Raw genomic sequence first — 18,226 nt, 5'->3', positions numbered from 1 at the left:
GGAATTGTCACCAGATCAGAGGATTTTGCCAAAGACACGCACCCAAAGAACATAAAGTAAAAGCTAGCAACATCATATGGAGGGATTCAAAATGTTTGCACACACTTTAGACAAAAGAACGGGAGGCTTTGAGAACAGTGACCAAAGAAGGAAGGTGAAATTACTAGGGGCTAAATTTTGATCACATTTAGAATGGAGCAAATCTGTTTTTTGTTTTTTTTCCCACTGAGTTACTCCAGATTTACAACCATGTAAGGGAGATCAGAATCTGGCCCTACATTTGTACTGAATAGTGAGAATGTGGTAGGAATTCATAAAGTGTCACAGGAAATTCACCTATTAGCAGAAGCGGGTTAAGAAACAGTGGTAGGCTTCAAAGGGGGACCTACAGTTTTATCTGTTTTGTGCATTAAGACTCGACTGTACCATACATTTTGGGCACAGGAACAGGAGTAATAAAGGAATTATCTTTGGGATTACAAGGTTGAAGGGAGACCTGCCTTGAAATGAAAATGTTTGAAATTAAGACTTTTTTAATGCATTGCTAGATTATTTTTTAACATAGTGCATTGACAATTCTTCTCAACACTACACTTCAAAGGACATAAGGATGTATTCTTGTTATGATGGGCAACAAAAGACAGACTGTCATTGGTACTATTTATTATTTGTACTGCCTCAAACCAGAAAATTGATCACCCTTTGGAGTCCATCAAGCATTTGTACTTAGTTACAACTTTTGAATTTGTCCTTATGAGAATGGTCATTAAATGCTACTTTACTGGCATTTCAGTTGTTCATATGTACATCTGTGTGATTGTGGATTTCCTTATTTCTTTCTGGCTGATAGTGCTCAGAAAAATAAATCCTTTTGTTGCCTGAGGATGCCCAGACATAGAGGTGACATGAATTCACGGGTATCAGAGTTGGAAATTTGAGGCATTGCATGGAGAAAATAAAGTAATTAATACAGCTGGGTAGCTCTAAAGTTGTTTACCTGGTGGAAGGCAGAGTAATTCATGTACTGTAACCTTTTAAAATGGTACAACCTTCTAAGATGATTTGAATTTGTCTCATAGAATCATAGAATCTTAAGGTTGGAAGAGACCTCAGGAGGTCAGCTAGTCCAATCCCCTGCTCAAAGCAGGACCAACACCAACTAAATCATCCCAGCCAGGGCTTTGTCAAGCTAGGCCTTAAAAACCTCCAAGGATGGAGATTCCACCACTTCCCTAGGTAACCCATTCCAGTGCTTCACCACCTTCCTAGTGAAACAGTGTTTCCTAATATTCAACCTAGACTTCCCCCACTGCAACTTGAGACCATTGCTTCTTGTTCTGTCATCTGCCACCACTGAAAACAGCATAGCTCCATCCTCTTTGGAACCCCCCTTCAGGTAGTTGAAGGCTGCTATCAAATGCCCCCTTACTCTTCTCTTCTGCAGACTAAATAACCCCAGTTCCCTCAGCCTCTCCTCGTAAGTCATGTGCCCCAGACCTCTAATCATTTTCTTTGTCCTCCACTGGATTCTCTCCAATTTGTCCATATCCCTTCTGTAGTGGGGGGACCAAAACTGGATGCAATACTCCAGGTGTGGCTTTACCAGTGCTGAATAGAGGGAAATAATCACGTCCCTCGATCAGCTGGCAATGCTCCTACTAATAGAGCCCTACTAATACAGTCTCAAATGAGGCCTGGATCTTCCAAAATCTAGTGATGGATTTTCATTAATTTGTAACAAAATTTGAATGCTCAGAGACCTTATTTAAATACATTTATAATGAGATTCAAACTGCTACTGACCCATATCAGAAATCTATTTAGTTGAGGTGGAGACTGTGCATTGTGTGACCCTCTGCCCCTTTTTGCCTTTGCCCTGCTCTAACAGCAGTTTCTGATTTAGCATTGTGTTGCTTTTCAAAGATGCTGCAGTGCAGCTCAACAGAAAAGCGTCTTTTTTCTGATGTTTGGGAGGCTTTGGTCTCATCATGCAATAAACATCCTGTACTTAAAGTGTCCTTTTAAGGCCAACATATCTTGAGAACCCCAGCACTATTTGAAATTTGACTGTGTGTTGAGTAGGCATCTGAATCTCTGTCAATAGGAGAGCCTTAACTTTGAACCTGTGATTCTGTATTTACTTCAGCAAGAAACTATTTAGCCCAGTGAAGGGGGGATACAACTTCCTGTTTTACCTGCTAAGCTGACCAGTGTGTTCATGCTTCAGAGTCACTGCTTACCCCCTGCGGGATATCCAAACAACCTCCCACTGTCAATCTGTGCTTTTTGTGACTGCCCCAGAGCACTGACTTTGCTCTGACAGTGGCATTTATGTTCATGTAGTTGGGATTAAATCACCTCAAGGAAAGAGAAACCTTAGGTCTGGGACTTTGTTGTTCAGACCTTCAGTAACTGAATCTTCTGAAACTTGTACCATGGGATTTCAGAATTGTCTGTCTATAAAAAGATTTCATCCTGCTGTCTTTTCCAGTGCAAATTGTGGCTATTGTTTGGATAAGGCTATCTCCGTGACCGTGTCCATGGGTCCAGTTATACTTATTGGGGAAGCTTTGTCCTAGCATTCTAGCGTGTGCAAGCACTTAACCGCTAGAGCTACTACAGGCACATTGAGAGGCTGTTCATGTTTTGCTATTTTGGGATGCGTTGTTACTTACTGACAATAGTCACCAAACAACAACTAGAAGAAAGACACTATTGGTACATGGCCTGAACCAAAGGTTATTGAGGTAAATTAATGCTCCCCATAGACTTTCTCAAACTCACATGCAGTACCCAACAGAAGGCAATGGAAAACAATAAAGTATCAAAGTACATAATAAAAACCTGCTAATGTCACCCACCTATCTCCATTTTTTTATAGAAACATAGGAATTGCCAGATTAGATCAGACCTGAGTTCCATCTAGTTCAGTATCATGTCTCTGCAATGGTCAGCACCAACTGCTTCAGAGAAGGTGTAGTAGACAGATGTGTGATAATCTGCCCCCAGGAAGATCTGATCCTCATAATCAGAGTTTGATTTACATCCTGGACCATGTGATTTTACATCCTTCCAAAGTTGTTAGCATTAACTATTATATCTGTGTTATCCATCTAACTATCCATCCCTTTTCTGAATCTTGCTAAGTTCTTGGCCTCAGAAATACCTTATGGCAATGAGTTCTATAGTCTAATTATGCATTGTTTGCAAAAATATCTCTTTTATAATTTTTGAAGTTGACACCTTTTAATTTCATTGAATGTCCCCTCATTCTTGAGTAATGAGACAGATAGAGCAGAATCTCCCAACCTACCTTCTCTAAACTATCATTATTTTACATATTTCTATTGTGCCCCCATTTGTTTGTCTCCTTTCTAAGGCAGACAAGCACAGTCTTTTCAGTGTCTCTTCATTTGAGAGATTTTCTATACCCCTAATCAATTTCATCATCTGCCTTTTGAACCACTCTAATTCTGAAATATTATTTTGAGATGGGTTGACCAGTATTGTGTCAACAGCACATTCCAGAAGAGGCCCAAACATTGATTTATATATTATCTTTATAATAATTTCTGTATTATTCTCCACACTGTTCCTTATGCATCCTAACATCTTTCATGTTTGCTTTTTTGACTAGCAAGTAACATATTGAGCTGTCCACAGTGGTCCCTTTCCTATTTGGACACAGTTCATTTAGAACCCTGCAAGATTTTATCCCTCCAAATTTTATTATTTTGCATTTATCGTCACTGTACTTTATCTGCCATTGTGTTGCCGATTCACCTACCTTGGCTAATTCCTTGAAGTCCCTCAGTCATCTCTAAACTTGACTAACCTAAATACATTTGTGTCATCTGTAACTTTTGTTACCTCACTACTCATTCCCCTTTATGGAACTCTAATAAATATATTGAAACATCACTGGTATGGAACCTCGATGCACCCTGCTGTTAAACTTTTGTCATGATGAAAATTGACTATTTATTCCTACACTTTGCTTCCTGTCTTACCCCCCCCCCTTTTATTTTTGAACCATGACAATACTTTGCCCCATGACAACTTAATTTCTTTGGCAGACTCTAGTGAGGAACATTGTCGAACCCTCTTTGAAAGCCCTGATAAATTATGGCAACTGATTCTCCTTTAATATGCCATACCTTAAAGAAGTAATAAAACTGCCTTACAATGGATATTCTATTTGTTAGCCAATGAATCCCTTAAGTAATTTAAAGGGATTATTGTAATGACTTAGGTAAAAAATAAATTAAAATAATAAAACCCAAAAGACAATTAAAATAAATCTGTTTGACTGTTCTCAATAGCCCCTAGTGATACAATTACCTGAATGTGGCTCAGAATAGGTTTCTCTCTGAACTGCCAGGATATTAAAGATTTTATACAGGTTTTTATTAGAGCTGTGGCTTGCCCAAGTGTCCATGTTTAAAATATCATCTTCCCCTCCTGCTATGCAGTATACCTTATGCAACTAAGATGGTAGCCTCCAACCCAAAGGTAAGTCCATAGTGTTACATATACATAATGCAGTCTGTCAAGTGCTCAGGAATCTTTTGGGGGTGAAAAGCACTGTGTAAAAAACATATATATATCTTCCAATAAACACCCGTGGCCTGTGTTATCCAGGAGGTCAAAGCAGAAGGGCACAATGGTTGCTTCTGACCTTCAAAACTATAAACACATACACAAGCCCATCTTGTCTCTTCAGTTTATTTTATTCATTTCGGATGTTGCAAACAGTTAGTTTGTAATTATTGAAGGCTGATTCTATTCTAACTTACACCCATTTTATATCAGTGTAATTCCATTGATTTCAGTGTTTATGTGAAATAAGTGCCAGACCGATTACATTGCAGACATTTCCTCCTCATTCAACAAGAATTATATTTGTATAAGAACTGGAGGTTCTTTTTGAAAACTCTAGAATATTTAAATATTATGGGATTGGCTTTCAGAGGTGCTCAGCAGCTGCAACGCCAACTGACTTCAAAGGAAGCTGCCCTTCTGAAAGTCAAGCCTTAAGAGTAAGTGGCACTTGCATTCAATTGCTGTATCTTTTACTGAAGATGAATTGAAAAAGAAAAATAACTCCACAACTTTTTTTGTGCATTTTAAAGGGGAAAGGCAACTGACAAGGTCATCTTACGTCTACCCCAAATGTATTTAAGGAACCATATTTTGTAATTGTAAACAAAATATGAGCTTTGCACTATTTGTTTTCCCATATTTGTTCAGTACTGGTGGTGAAGACAATGCTGTGAACAACTCACTAGAATTACAGATCATGATATGAGTAAATGCGGAAAACCATATCTGTGAAAGATGACAAGCAGGCAATCACTTGCAGTCTGTGCTGATCATTTCTTCTTCAGACTTTGAAGGGTTTAAAATAAAAAGCAGACATCCAAATAAAAATATAATATCTTCAAAGGCCAATACATTGAAAATATATTTCTGCTTTTAACATTATACATTGGATGCATAATTGTCTCAAAACTAGCAAGTACTGTAATAGCAAAGCAGATTTTCTAGATAAGAGATTTTTATTTATTTTATTTTGCTGCTGATAATGCACTTGTTTGCTTCAGTTGTTTTTATTACATACCCTTGACAAGGTATTGTGTCCTGATCTGTGATCCTTGACTCTTCTAGTTGTTGATATGCTGGTCCTGTAATTCCATTGAACCTACCCCGAGGTAAGGGTGGAGTCTTCCGAAAGGCATTCTTGTGTAGCATTCCACTTCTTTGTCCTGGGCTGCAGCATGAAGAGAGACTTCTGGGGACAAGAATAAGAGTACAGTAAAAACTACCAGAGCCCCCAACATACAAATTTATAGAGTAAAGATTACAGAATTAATAATACATGGACTGCAGTATTATAAATTTGCTGCGGTAGTTTGTGATGTCAGCAGTAGTTCTCCATGGAAATATAATGCTGTAATTCTTACTTGGCTTTTTATTCCATATTTAAATTTCAGTCTCTCCTGGAAGAATAGAAATAAATGATTGGTACATTGGAAATTCTCTTGTATTTGGTCAGATATCCTTCTGTTCCATCACCATCATCCTGGTACTTAGGGTCAGATCCTCAGCTGTTGATCTGGACCTTAAGTTTTAGGCATATCTACTAACACTGCTTTATCAACCTGCACTGTACATTTTTTGTAACAATAAGTTCTACTTTTTTTTTTTATTGTGGTAAGGTTGCACAAAATTTGAGTAATTTTAAAATATGTTTTACCTATTTCAGAAAAGTGCCACCTTTTGAAAATTCTATTTATATTTTAAGGGAGCTAGGAATTATTTCCATTTACTGCAGGAATCATAAGGGATCTGGAATCCACATAAAGTTATTTTACGTTACAGTTGAATTCAGTTGCTGCTAATGCAAAAGTAAGGAAACAGATGATTAAGCCAAAATCATAACCTATTTCTATCATTAACTGGTTACAAAGGTGCATAACATCGCTGAATTGTTTGTTTTACAGCTATTCTTCTTTTGCAGTATGTCATCTGCGCATTTCCTTTATTATTTGCAGAAAGAACAGGAGTACTTGTGGCACCTTAGAGACTAACACGGCTGCTACTTTGAAACCTTTATTATCTATTAGTCTGTGGCATAATCTTAATGATAAAGAACAGCAGAGCCTAACAGCGGGAGTTTGCCTGGGAGCTGTCCAAGAGGAGGTACGCTAAGTGCTGCATTAGGGGGGCTGTGTTGGTGAGTATCTGAGTGCCTGCTGCTGGGACAGTTGGTCAGTTTGACCGTGTGCTTGATTGCTTGCTTGTTTGTTTGAAAAGTGTGAATTGGGAGTGCTTTGTTCCAGGTGGGCCTTGAGTGGGCCTGACTGGTATATAAGGGCAGTCAGCAGCGAACCAGCTGAGCGGCGAACAGCAGAGGCTAACAGCGGGAGTTTGCCTGGGAGCTGTCCAAGAGGAGGTACGCTAAGTGCTGCATTAGGGGGGCTGTGTTGGTGAGTATCTGAGTGCCTGCTGCTGGGACAGTTGGTCAGTTTGACCGTGTGCTTGATTGCTTACTTGTTTGTTTGAAAAGTGTGAATTGGGAGTGCTTTGTTCCAGGTGGGCCTTGAGTGGGCCTGACTGGTATATAAGGGCAGTCAGCAGCGAACCAGCTGAGCGTCGAACAGCAGAGGCTAACAGCGGGAGTTTGCCTGGGAGTTCGCGTGGGGAGAGCGCACCGAGGCTTTCATCTGCAGGTTTCTCTGAGTAGTTCCTGCAACAGTTGAGGAAGCTCTTAAGAGGACGGTGATATGGAAGGTGAGCGATCAGCTGTTGTAACCTGCACAGGTTGTGCCATGTTTGTCTTTCTTCCACAGGACAGAAGCGACTTTGTCTGTACAAAGTGCAAGCTGGTCTCCATATTGGAAGAGAAGGTTCGAGGGCTGGAGAAACGAGTATCGACTCTGCGTTGCATAAGGGAAAATGAAGATTTCCTGGACAGACGTCAGGAGATGCTTCTACGGCCGCAATGTTCTGAAGATTCAGAGCAGGCACAGCAGGGACAGAAGGATTGTGAGGAGGTTTGGCAGCATGTGACCTCCAGAAGGAGAAAGAGGAGCGTCCATGCACCAGGAATGGAAATACAGGTGAGCAATCGTTTCCATGTTCTCTCTACAGGTACTAATGCGGAGAGTGGACTAGATGACCCATCTGAGGGAAGGGAGCAGAAGGAGACTCCACCGATTGGAAGGCAAAAGATGCACTGTCCTAGGGATGGGGGTTCCACGACCACCACTCCCAAGAGGAGGAGGAGGGTGGTGGTGGTCGGGGACTCCCTCCTCAGGGGGACTGAGTCATCTATCTGCCGCCCCGACCGGGAAAACCGAGAGGTCTGCTGCTTGCCAGGAGCTAGGATACACGACGTGACGGAGAGACTGCCGAGACTCATCAAGCCCTCGGATCGCTACCCCTTCCTGCTTCTCCACGTGGGCACCAATGATACTGCTTGAGCGGATCACTGCAGACTACGTGGCTCTGGGAAGAAGGATAAAGGAGTTTGAGGCGCAAGTGGTGTTCTCGTCCATCCTCCCTGTGCAAGGAAAAGGCCGGGGTAGAGACCGTCGAATCGTGGAAGTCAACGAATGGCTACGCAGGTGGTGTCAGAGAGAAGGCTTTGGATTCTTCGACCATGGGATGGTGTTCCAAGAAGGAGTGCTAGGCAGAGACGGGCTCCACCTAACGAAGAGAGGGAAGAGCATCTTCGCCAGCAGGCTGGCTAACCTAGTGAGGAGGGCTTTAAACTAGGTTCACCGGGGGAAGGAGACCAAAGCCCTGAGGTAAGTGGGGAAATGGGATCCTGGGAGGAAGCACAAGCAGGAGAGCGCAAGAGGGGAGGACTCCTGTCTCATGCTGAGAAAGAGGGACGATCGATGAGTTATCTTAAGTGCCTATACACAAATGCAAGAAGCCTGGGAAACAAGCAGGGAGAACTGGAAGTCCTGGCACAGTCAGGGAACTATGATGTGATTGGAATAACAGAGACTTGGTGGGATAACTCACATGACTGGAGTACTGTCATGGATGGATATAAACTGTTCAGGAAGGACAGGCAGGGCAGAAAAGGTGGGGGAGTTGCGTTGTATGTAAGAGAGGAGTATGACTGCTCAGAGCTCCGGTATGAAACTGCAGAAAAACCTGAGAGTCTCTGGATAAAGTTGAGAAGTGTGAGCAACAAGGGTGATGTCGTGGTTGGAGTCTGCTATAGACCACCAGACCAGGGGGATGAGGTGGACGAGGCTTTCTTCTGGCAACTAGCAGAAGTTGCTAGATCGCAGGCCCTGGTTCTCATGGGAGACTTTAATCACCCTGATATCTGCTGGGAGAGCAATACAGCGGTGCACAAGCAATCCAGGAAATTTTTGGATAGTGTAGGGGACAATTTCCTGGTGCAAGTGCTGGAGGAACCAACTAGGGGCAAAGCTTTTCTTGACCTGCTACTCACAAACAGAGAAGAACTAGTAGGGGAAGCAAAAGTGGATGGGAACCTGGAAGGCAGTGACCATGAGATGGTCGAGTTCAGGATCCTGACACAAGGAAGAAAGGAGAGCAGCAGAATACGGACCCTGGACTTCAGAAAAGCAGACTTTGACTCCCTCAGGGAACAGATGGGCAGGATCCCCTGGGAGAATAACATGAAGGGCAAAGGGGTCCAGGAGAGCTGGCTGTATTTTAAAGAATCCTTATTGAGGTTGCAGGAACAAACCATCCCGATGTGTAGAAAGAATAGTAAATATGGCAGGCGACCAGCTTGGCTAAACAGTGAAATCCTTGCTGATCTTAAACGCAAAAAAGAAGCTTACAAGAAGTGGAAGATTGGACAAATGACCAGGGAGGAGTATAAAAATATTGCTCAGGCGTGCAGGAGTGAAATCAGGAAGGCCAAATCACACTTGGAGTTGCAGTTAGCAAGAGATGTTAAGAGTAACAAGAAGGGTTTCTTCAGGTATGTTAGCAACAAGAAGAAAATCAAGGAAAGTGTGGGCCCCTTACTGAATGAGGGAGGCAACCTAGTGACCGAGGATGTGGAAAAAGCTAATGTACTCAATGATTTTTTTGCCTCTGTCTTCACGAACAAGGTCAGCTCCCAGACTGCTGCACTGGGCAGTACAGCATGGGGAGAAGGTGACCAACCCTCTGTGGAGAAAGAAGTGGTTCGGGACTATTTAGAAAAACTGGACGTGCACAAGTCCATGGGACCGGATGCGCTGCATCCGAGGGTGCTAAAGGAGTTGGCGGGTGAGATTGCAGAGCCATTAGCCATTATTTTTGAAAACTCATGGCGATCGGGGGAGGTCCCAGATGACTGGAAAAAGGCTAATGTAGTGCCCATCTTTAAAAAAGGGAAGAAGGAGGATCCGGGGAACTACAGGCCAGTCAGCCTCACCTCAGTCCCTGGAAAAATCATGGAGCAGGTTCTCAAGGAATCAATTATGAAACATTTAGAGGAGAGGAAAGTGATCAGGAACAGTCAGCATGGATTCACGAAGGGGAAGTCGTGCCTGACTAACCTAATTGCCTTCTATGATGAGATAACTGGCTCTGTGGATGAGGGGAAAGCAGTGGATGTGTTATTCCTTGACTTTAGCAAAGCTTTTGATACGGTCTCCCACAGTATTCTTGCCGCCAAGTTAAAGACGTATGGGCTGGATGAATGGACTGTAAGGTGGATAGAAAGCTGGCTAGATCGTCGGGCTCAACGGGTAGTGATCAATGGCTCCATGTCTAGTTGGCAGCCGGTTTCAAGCGGAGTGCCCCAAGGGTCAGTCCTGGGGCCGGTTTTGTTTAATATCTTTATTAATGATCTGGAGGATGGTGTGGACTGCACTCTCAGCAAGTTTGCAGATGACACTAAACTAGGAGGCGTGGTAGATACACTAGAGGGTAGGGATCGGATACAGAGGGACCTAGACAAATTAGAAGATTGGGCCAAAAAAAACCTGATGAGGTTCAACAAGGACAAGTGCAGAGTCCTGCACTTAGGACGGAAGAATCCCATGCACTGCTACAGACTAGGGACCGAATGGCTAGGTAGCAGTTCTGCAGAAAAGGACCTAGGGGTCACAGTGGACGAGAAGCTGGATATGAGTCAACAGTGTGCTCTTGTTGCCAAGAAGGCTAACGGCATTTTGGGCTGTATAAGTAGGGGCATTGCCAGCAGATCGAGGGACGTGATCGTTCCCCTTTATTCGACATTGGTGAGGCCTCATCTGGAATACTGTGTCCAGTTTTGGGCCCCACACTACAAGAAGGATGTGGAAAAATTGGAAAGAGTCCACCGGAGGGCAACAAAAATGATTAGGGGTCTGGAGCATATGACTTATGAGGAGAGGCTGAGGGAACTGGGATTGTTTAGTCTCCAGAAGAGAAGAATGAGGGGGGATTTGATAGCAGCCTTCAACTACCTGAAGGGGGGTTCCAAAGAGGATGGAGCTCGGCTGTTCTCAGTGGTGGCAGACGACAGAACAAGGAGCAATGGTCTCAAGTTGCAGTGGGGGAGGTCCAGGTTGGATATCAGGAAAAACTATTTCACTAGGAGGGTGGTGAAACACTGGAATGCGTTACCTAGGGAGGTGGTGGAGTCTCCTTCCTTGGAGGTTTTTAAGGCCCGGCTTGACAAAGCCCTGGCTGGGATGATTTAGCTGGGAATTGGTCCTGCTTTGAGCAGGGGGTTGGACTAGATGACCTCTTGAGGTCCCTTCCAACTCTGATATTCTATGATTCTATGATTCTATGATAAAGCATAGAGTCAAATATAGTAAAAATCTTAAATGAATCAAACAGTACCATAGAATCTCTATTGATAGAAATTCCATGCTTGAATAATAGGAGTATAGCAATAGAAATGTACTACCAACCACCTGACCAGGATGGTGATGGTGATTGTGAAAGGCTCAAGGAGATGAGAGAGGCTACAGAAAACCCAATAATAATGGGGGATTTCAACTACCACCATATTGACTTGGTATATGTCACCTCAGGATGGGACACAGAGATAAAATTTCTAGCATTAACAAATGCTTCTTGGAGCAGCTAGTCCTGGAACCCATGAGCAACAATAAAGTAATTAAAATTAACATCCTTGTAGGGGGTCAAATACCAAAGAAACCCACCACAGTAGCATTTAACTTCAAAAAGGTGAACTACACAAACATGAGAAAGGTAATTAAATAGAAATTAAAATGCACAAGAGTGAAGTGTTTGAAAGCTGCATGATTTTTTTTTAAATCATAACTAAATATTTACAAGAAAGAAAGAAAGAAAGAAAGAAAGAGAAACAGCAGCAGCAGCAGCAGCAGCAGCAAGAAGACCAAAAATGCCACCATGGCTAAACAGATGAGTAAAAGAGGCAGTTAGAGATAAAAAAGCATTCTTTAAGAAATGGAAAATTCTCCTGAAAAAATAGAAAGGAGCATAAACTCTGGCTAGTCAAGTGTAAAAGTATAATTAGGCAGTCCAAAGATGTCTGCAAAAAGTTACAAAGGAATCTCACAAAACTTGGTGACCGGGCAAGAAAATGACAGAGGAAATTCAATGCTGATAAATGCAAAGCAATGCATGTTGGGAAACATAATACTTACTATACATGCACAATGATGGAATATAGATGGAATAACCAGCTGTGATGACTCAAGAAAGAGATCTTGAAGTCATTGTGGATAGTTCCCTGAAAACAGCTGCTCAATATGCAATAGCAGTCAAAAAATCTAATAGAATATTGGGAACCATTAGGAAAGGGAAAAAATAAGTCAGAAAATAGCATGATGCCACTATATAAATCCATGGTATGCCCACACCTTAAATACCGCAAGCAGTCACCCCATCTCAAAAAAAGTATATTAGAATTGGAAAAGGTACAGAGAAGAGCAACAAAAATGATTAGGGGTATGGAACAGCTTCCATAGGAGGAGAGATTAAAAAAACTGGGACTGTTCATCTTGGAAAAGAGACTAAAGGGGAATAGGAAAGAGATGAAGAAAGTGCCTATGAAAGTGGATATGATGTGGAGAAAGTGCATAAGAAAGTGTGATTCATTCCCTTCCCATAACACAGATGTGACACTCTGCATCCCATAGTCACTATAGTGATATGATTATGATATGTATAATATTATTATGATGCATCTTGTACAAAGTATGCCTTGTGAGATGTCATTTTAAAAGTCTTAATCTGTTAATTTGTATGTACTATCATCGTATAGGAAGTTATGAAGTTTTGCTATGTATGTGCCACTGAAACATGTTGTGAGATTGGGAACACCCACAAGCAGCCTTTCAGGTACAATAATAAAAAGACCAAACAACGATGATGGCTCATTGAGGAAAATACAAAACACTCACAAGGATTACCCCAGAAACTGTGTACAATGGAAACCTCTCAGAGATAGCATGTACCCAATGGAGACTGTTTGACTCATGTCACAGCAAAACATTTTTCCAGCAAACTGGAAGAAGATATAAAAGGGGAGTGATATCATCAATTGGCCTTACTCCCCTTACAACACAACACCTGAGGAACAAAAACTGAACTGGGGGAACGAGGGTACCAGGCAAGACAGAAGAATTCCTGCCTGTATATTTAAAAGCGATAACCTGCTTATACTAGCTAACAGGCTGAGGCACTGCTTGATTCAAATACTATCTAGTTTATAAAGCTTAGATTGTGTTTTTGTTTATTTCTTAGGTAATCTGCTTTGATCTGCAGGCTCACTACTTATAATCACTTAAAAACTATCTTTCTGTAGTTAATACATGTGGGGTTTTTTGTTTTTGTTCTTTTTACCTAAAACAGTGTGTTTTTATAGAACTGCTTGGGGAACAAAATTGCTCAAGAACAAAAACTGGTGCATTGTCCTCTCCACTTAGAGGGATGGGTGGACTCGGTAATAAACTTATATTGGTCAGGCTTTTGACCACAGCGAGACAGTACGGCTTTGGGGTCCTAGGCTGTGGAGGAGCCTTCATGTGACTGCAGCTGGGTGTGTCCCTGCCTGTGTAAAGGTTTGTGTGAGTGCAGGACTGGGAGAGATCTGCAGCTTGTCAAGGCAAAACAGTGTAACAGGGAGCCCAGTCTTCTGAGACAGAGGGCTCAGTGGTACCCCAGTTCCAGGTTGCACCCTGGGGGGAGGCATCACAGCAAGAACCAGGGGACACCCAATGAAATTAATAGGCAACAGATTTAAAACCATCAGAAGGAAGTACTACTTCACACAATGCACAGTCAACTCGTGGAAACTCATTGTTAGGCAATATTGTGAAGGTCAAAATTATAACTGGTTTTGAAAAAGAATTACATAAATTCATGAAGAATAGGTCCATCAATGGCTATTTAGCCAAGATGGTCAGAAATGCAACCCCATGTTCCAGGTGTCCCTAATCCTTTGACAATCAGAAGCTGGGACTGGATAACAGGGCAGTTCATTCCCTCACAAGTGTCTGGCATTGGCCACGGTTGGAAGACCAAATACTGGGCTGGATGGATCATTGGTTCGATCCAGTATGGCTATTCTTATATTTTAATATAGTTTTTGTGTGTGCATATATTTGTAAGAAGGGTTACCTTTGATTACATGCATAAACCCAGTCTCTGTTGCAATCCAGTCAACTACTGATGTGTTTATTCTTCCTTTCACAGTACTTGCATTAAAAGTGGGCTTCATTTTGTACGAAATGTGATCTTTATTTGTTGCTAGGGCCACACTTCCTTCCTAAGCAGTTCCCACCTGGACTAAGTATCTTGGACAGACTCCCTGGGCCATACGCTCTACCTTCAAAATCAACTTTTTCTCCCTGAAATAAAACAGATGTTGCCTCCTAAAGTCATCTGTCCTGTTTTCTCTTCAAATACTCTGTCCCCATTCTTCACAAACATCCTATATTGTTCTCCAATCCAGACCCTGCCACACTTTCAACTTTTTAATTGGAAAGATCAATAACCTGTAGTGATAGTGAGGGGTTTTCAATGACCTTTAAATTTATTTTTCCTTAGCTGTTTAGAACTCTAGAGAAACATTTTTTTTAAAAAGAGTGTTGTGTGGGTTGAAGTACTATACTTTTGATTCTAAAGACTGGGGTTTAGCTCTTGAAATATATTCTCTAAGAAATGAGTTTTATGATCTCAGCCTCCTCCTTTGTGAAAATGTATTCACCTTACAACACCACAAAACAATCAACAATCTGTTCTTGGATTCCGAGGAGGGAGTCTGAAAAGGAGCAGTTGACTGAATAATACATAGTGGATAATTAACTCGTCTACTTTTACTGCTTGTGGAATATCCACAAGCATATTACATTGTCCACAAATTTATTTATTATTTTTAACTCTTTGTGGAATATTTTATTCTCCAAATTGATCTAAAATATTTGAAATTGGGGCTGTATCACTTAGTAGTGAGTGATCTCATAAGTCACATAGTATTTTTTCTCTTCTCTGATTGGGTGAGAATGCAGGATTTTCCACACGAAGACCTGCATATGAAAAATTAACATTTTGTTTCTGGGAATGTTTTCAAATGTGCATGTGAAATTTTCTTTCCTAGTACATTTTTGCCAGTAAAAGTTGACTGATAAAGTCTTTATGCACAAAAAATGAATGTGAATACAGGAAACGCAAATTCATTAAAAAATTCCATCAAATATTTGCAGAAAATTATTTACATTAGCTGCCACATTGTTGCTGTAGGTCAGGCTAGAAGTTGCAGACTTATGTGTACATCACTTGATTTCTTTAGGTACTGACACAGTTCAGTGACAGCTTGCTAACAGTCCTAAAAACACCTCCACCAATATAATACATTTTGCACATCCATAAAGCTTAAACTGTACTGAATTATAGGTCAAAACTCTTTTTAGTCAATAGTGCTAGTCGTAAGTCTCCTAACATAGCCATGAGAAGCTTTTATTGTGTGAACACAGACAACTATGAACATACAAGAACATGTGCATGTGCACAAACACATTTGCACAGAAATTGCTCACCTGGCCACTCACGTATTCATACAATGATTTGTGAGAATTTGGCAAGACAAATTTAAATGTAAAATCTGCTAGAGAGCCAATAATAAATCAGACCTATGTCTTTTGTCTTTCCCTAAAACAGGAGGAAATCAAACTATTTTAGTAGCTGGGCTGAATGTATGTAGCTAGATAGAATATTCCATCTGGTCCAAAATAAGTCAGGAAACTTTTCTAAGACTCTATCTCCTGCTATCTTTCTCCTATAAAGTGCTCTTCTCCCTAAAATAGTCAGATTTCTTCAGGCACTGTTCCTATTTATAAAGGTTATAGAATCCAATCAGAGGGGGGGAAACATGCATAGGGGACTTAGGTGAACAATAAAAAGACTGACTGCAAAATATAAAATATTCAAAGATGCACCTAATATGTCAGTAAACAAAAACTATTAATCAATTATGATTAATAAACAAATCCATATAAATAATGCCTGGATTATGAACAATTCACAAGTCAGAAAGAGATACAGCCCTGATCAATGATTGTCTTAGAAGATATAGTTCAACAATCTCTAACCTTAATGATGAATTACCAATGCATTTTTGCAAGTTGTTTTGTGTGGAAATTTTCTCCAGGTTAAACAACCGAATAGAACAAAACCATACTCAGCAGGTGGCTTATTGCCATCTCAATACACATGCACAGCTCCCAGCAGAGTTAAACTTGTGCATAAGGTGGAAAATGGAATGCATTGAATTTACAATAATTCTGGGAACCATCTTGCTCTTTTTTTTTTTTAGTTTGTTACCAAACAAAACTGATTATACATCTCATTATGGATGAGCACATTCAGAAGTACCTTTGTTTACTGAAACATGGAAAGCATTAACAGGAGGGACACAATTTAAGTGATAAAACTTGAGATAAAAATCAAAGGGTACTTTATTGCAATAGGCAGTTAAGCATCTCAAATGTGATTCAGGCATAAACTGGAAACTATTTATCTGGTATACTGGCTCAGAAGCAGCAAAATTAATCTGACTGCAGAGATCCATAGGAAGACATTAGAATTTCCAACATCCTGATTTTTTCAGTAGATCACCTGATTGCAGCTGTGCAGAAAAGAATCATAACCTGTGTAATGGATCCTAAAGTTCTTTGTAAACTGATAGAAAATCTGTAAGACAGGAATACTTCATACACTTCCAGGATTGAATTCAGATACTGTTTAACAGAACAAGACAAGTTTCCCTCTGCATTTTTTTTCCTGAGTGGAAATACTAGGTGTACAGACACACTGAAAAACAATCTGGCTGTAGTTCTTCTGATTCTCCCAATATACAATCATAACTGTCCCTCCTTTTGTCCCCATATATCCCAGGAATCCAAGTCTCTTCACTCTCTTTGTCACATTACAAACAAAATGTAGCTGCACAAACAACATTTTGTTCTTAGATGTGTGTGTGTGTGTAAAGGGAAGTGTGTCCTTGTTTACTTTCCTCATTTCTTTACTCCCCTGTTTCTCTCCTTCCATCTCTCAGTAATACTTTGCTCTTCTTCACTTCATTTTCCATTTTGGACTATTTTTTACTCAGCTTATTAATATTCTGTGCCATTTTCTTTGGTCTCCTCAGCCTTATTTCCCATTCCCCTTTTTAACAGTATCATTGCCATGTTTCCCTTTCCCTCAATCCTTTTCCTTGCCCCCCCCCATTTCATTTTTTCCTCCCCTGCATCCCTTATCCTCCAATGTATCTTTCTCTCTTCTCCTGATCCCCCCATTTTCTCTCTCTGACCCATGGGATCTACTTTGATTTCCTGAGTCTACTAGTGCTCTTGTTACTTTTCTTTGCATACTACTGGGCTTCTCTCACTTTTGCACCACCTCATATTTTCTCTAGTTTCCCCAACAACTTTTCCCTCCACTTCCAGCCTTTATTCTTTTCCTTCTAGCCCCCTTTCTCTAGTCCCCATGCCCTGAGTAGTAGCTCTGAGTGAGGTAGGTAAGAGAAGGATGAATCTTCTGCTCCAACACTCCTGATGCAGTCAAGACCAGTTACTTATGCCCTCTGGTATGAGGGCTGCCTTCTCTGCTTGGTTTCTTTGGCTTTCCATGGGTAAGAGCCACAGCGGCAGCTCAACAGGAGAGTACATACTACAGGACAGAGCAGAGTTACTGCCTGTAAGAGGTTTGTGAAATCTTTGGTGCCAAACCTGCAAGAAGAGCTGCACAGACAGAAGCGTGAAATGGAGCCCCACTGAGTTTAGCGGCCTTTGTTTGCTCTTGTTTGGGAACTTGCAAAAAGAAAAGTAAATTTATGAACAAAATAACAGAACAAAACGAATTTCAAATGCAAATAGAGTGGCCACCATTAAAACTAGAGCTGGTCAAAACTTTCTGAAGACAATTTTTGGTCGCTGAGAATTGGTCTTTTATTGAAAACATGTTTTTTATTCCTGAACCTGAAAAAGTTTTCATTTTTTACCCTTTCCCCATGACAAAATAGAAAAAAGAAAGTGGGGAAAGAGTAAAAACAAAAAACAGAGAGAGGAGCAAGCAGGACAAGACAACACACCCCTGAAAATTCTCTCTAAAAACTTCTGAGAACAATTTCAAGTAAACAAAAAATGCTCATTTTAAAACCATCAGAATGAAAAATATTTTGATTTTTTTGCGAAAACTGTTTATCATTTTTGACCAGTTCAAAATAAAACTTTAACAATTGCTGTTTGCAACTAAC

General features: G+C 40.9%; 1 protein-coding gene across 2 annotated transcripts in view; it reads right to left on the bottom strand.

Moving 5' to 3' along the window:
* The window catches only part of NRG3 (neuregulin 3), an 871,038-nt gene that overhangs the window by 12,723 nt on the left and 840,089 nt on the right, over window positions 1–18,226 (bottom strand). For both annotated transcript variants that reach the window (XM_054036194.1, XM_054036195.1), the window contains exon 8: window positions 5,621–5,791. In XM_054036194.1, the coding sequence (XP_053892169.1) occupies window positions 5,621–5,791 (171 nt within the window). The remainder of the gene's footprint in view (window positions 1–5,620; window positions 5,792–18,226) is intronic.

Source organism: Malaclemys terrapin, chromosome 7, assembly GCF_027887155.1.
Source record: "Malaclemys terrapin pileata isolate rMalTer1 chromosome 7, rMalTer1.hap1, whole genome shotgun sequence".
Classification (NCBI taxonomy): domain Eukaryota; kingdom Metazoa; phylum Chordata; order Testudines; family Emydidae; genus Malaclemys; species Malaclemys terrapin.
Note: the sequence above shows the minus strand (reverse complement) of the source record. Positions and strands in the feature narration are given on the sequence as shown.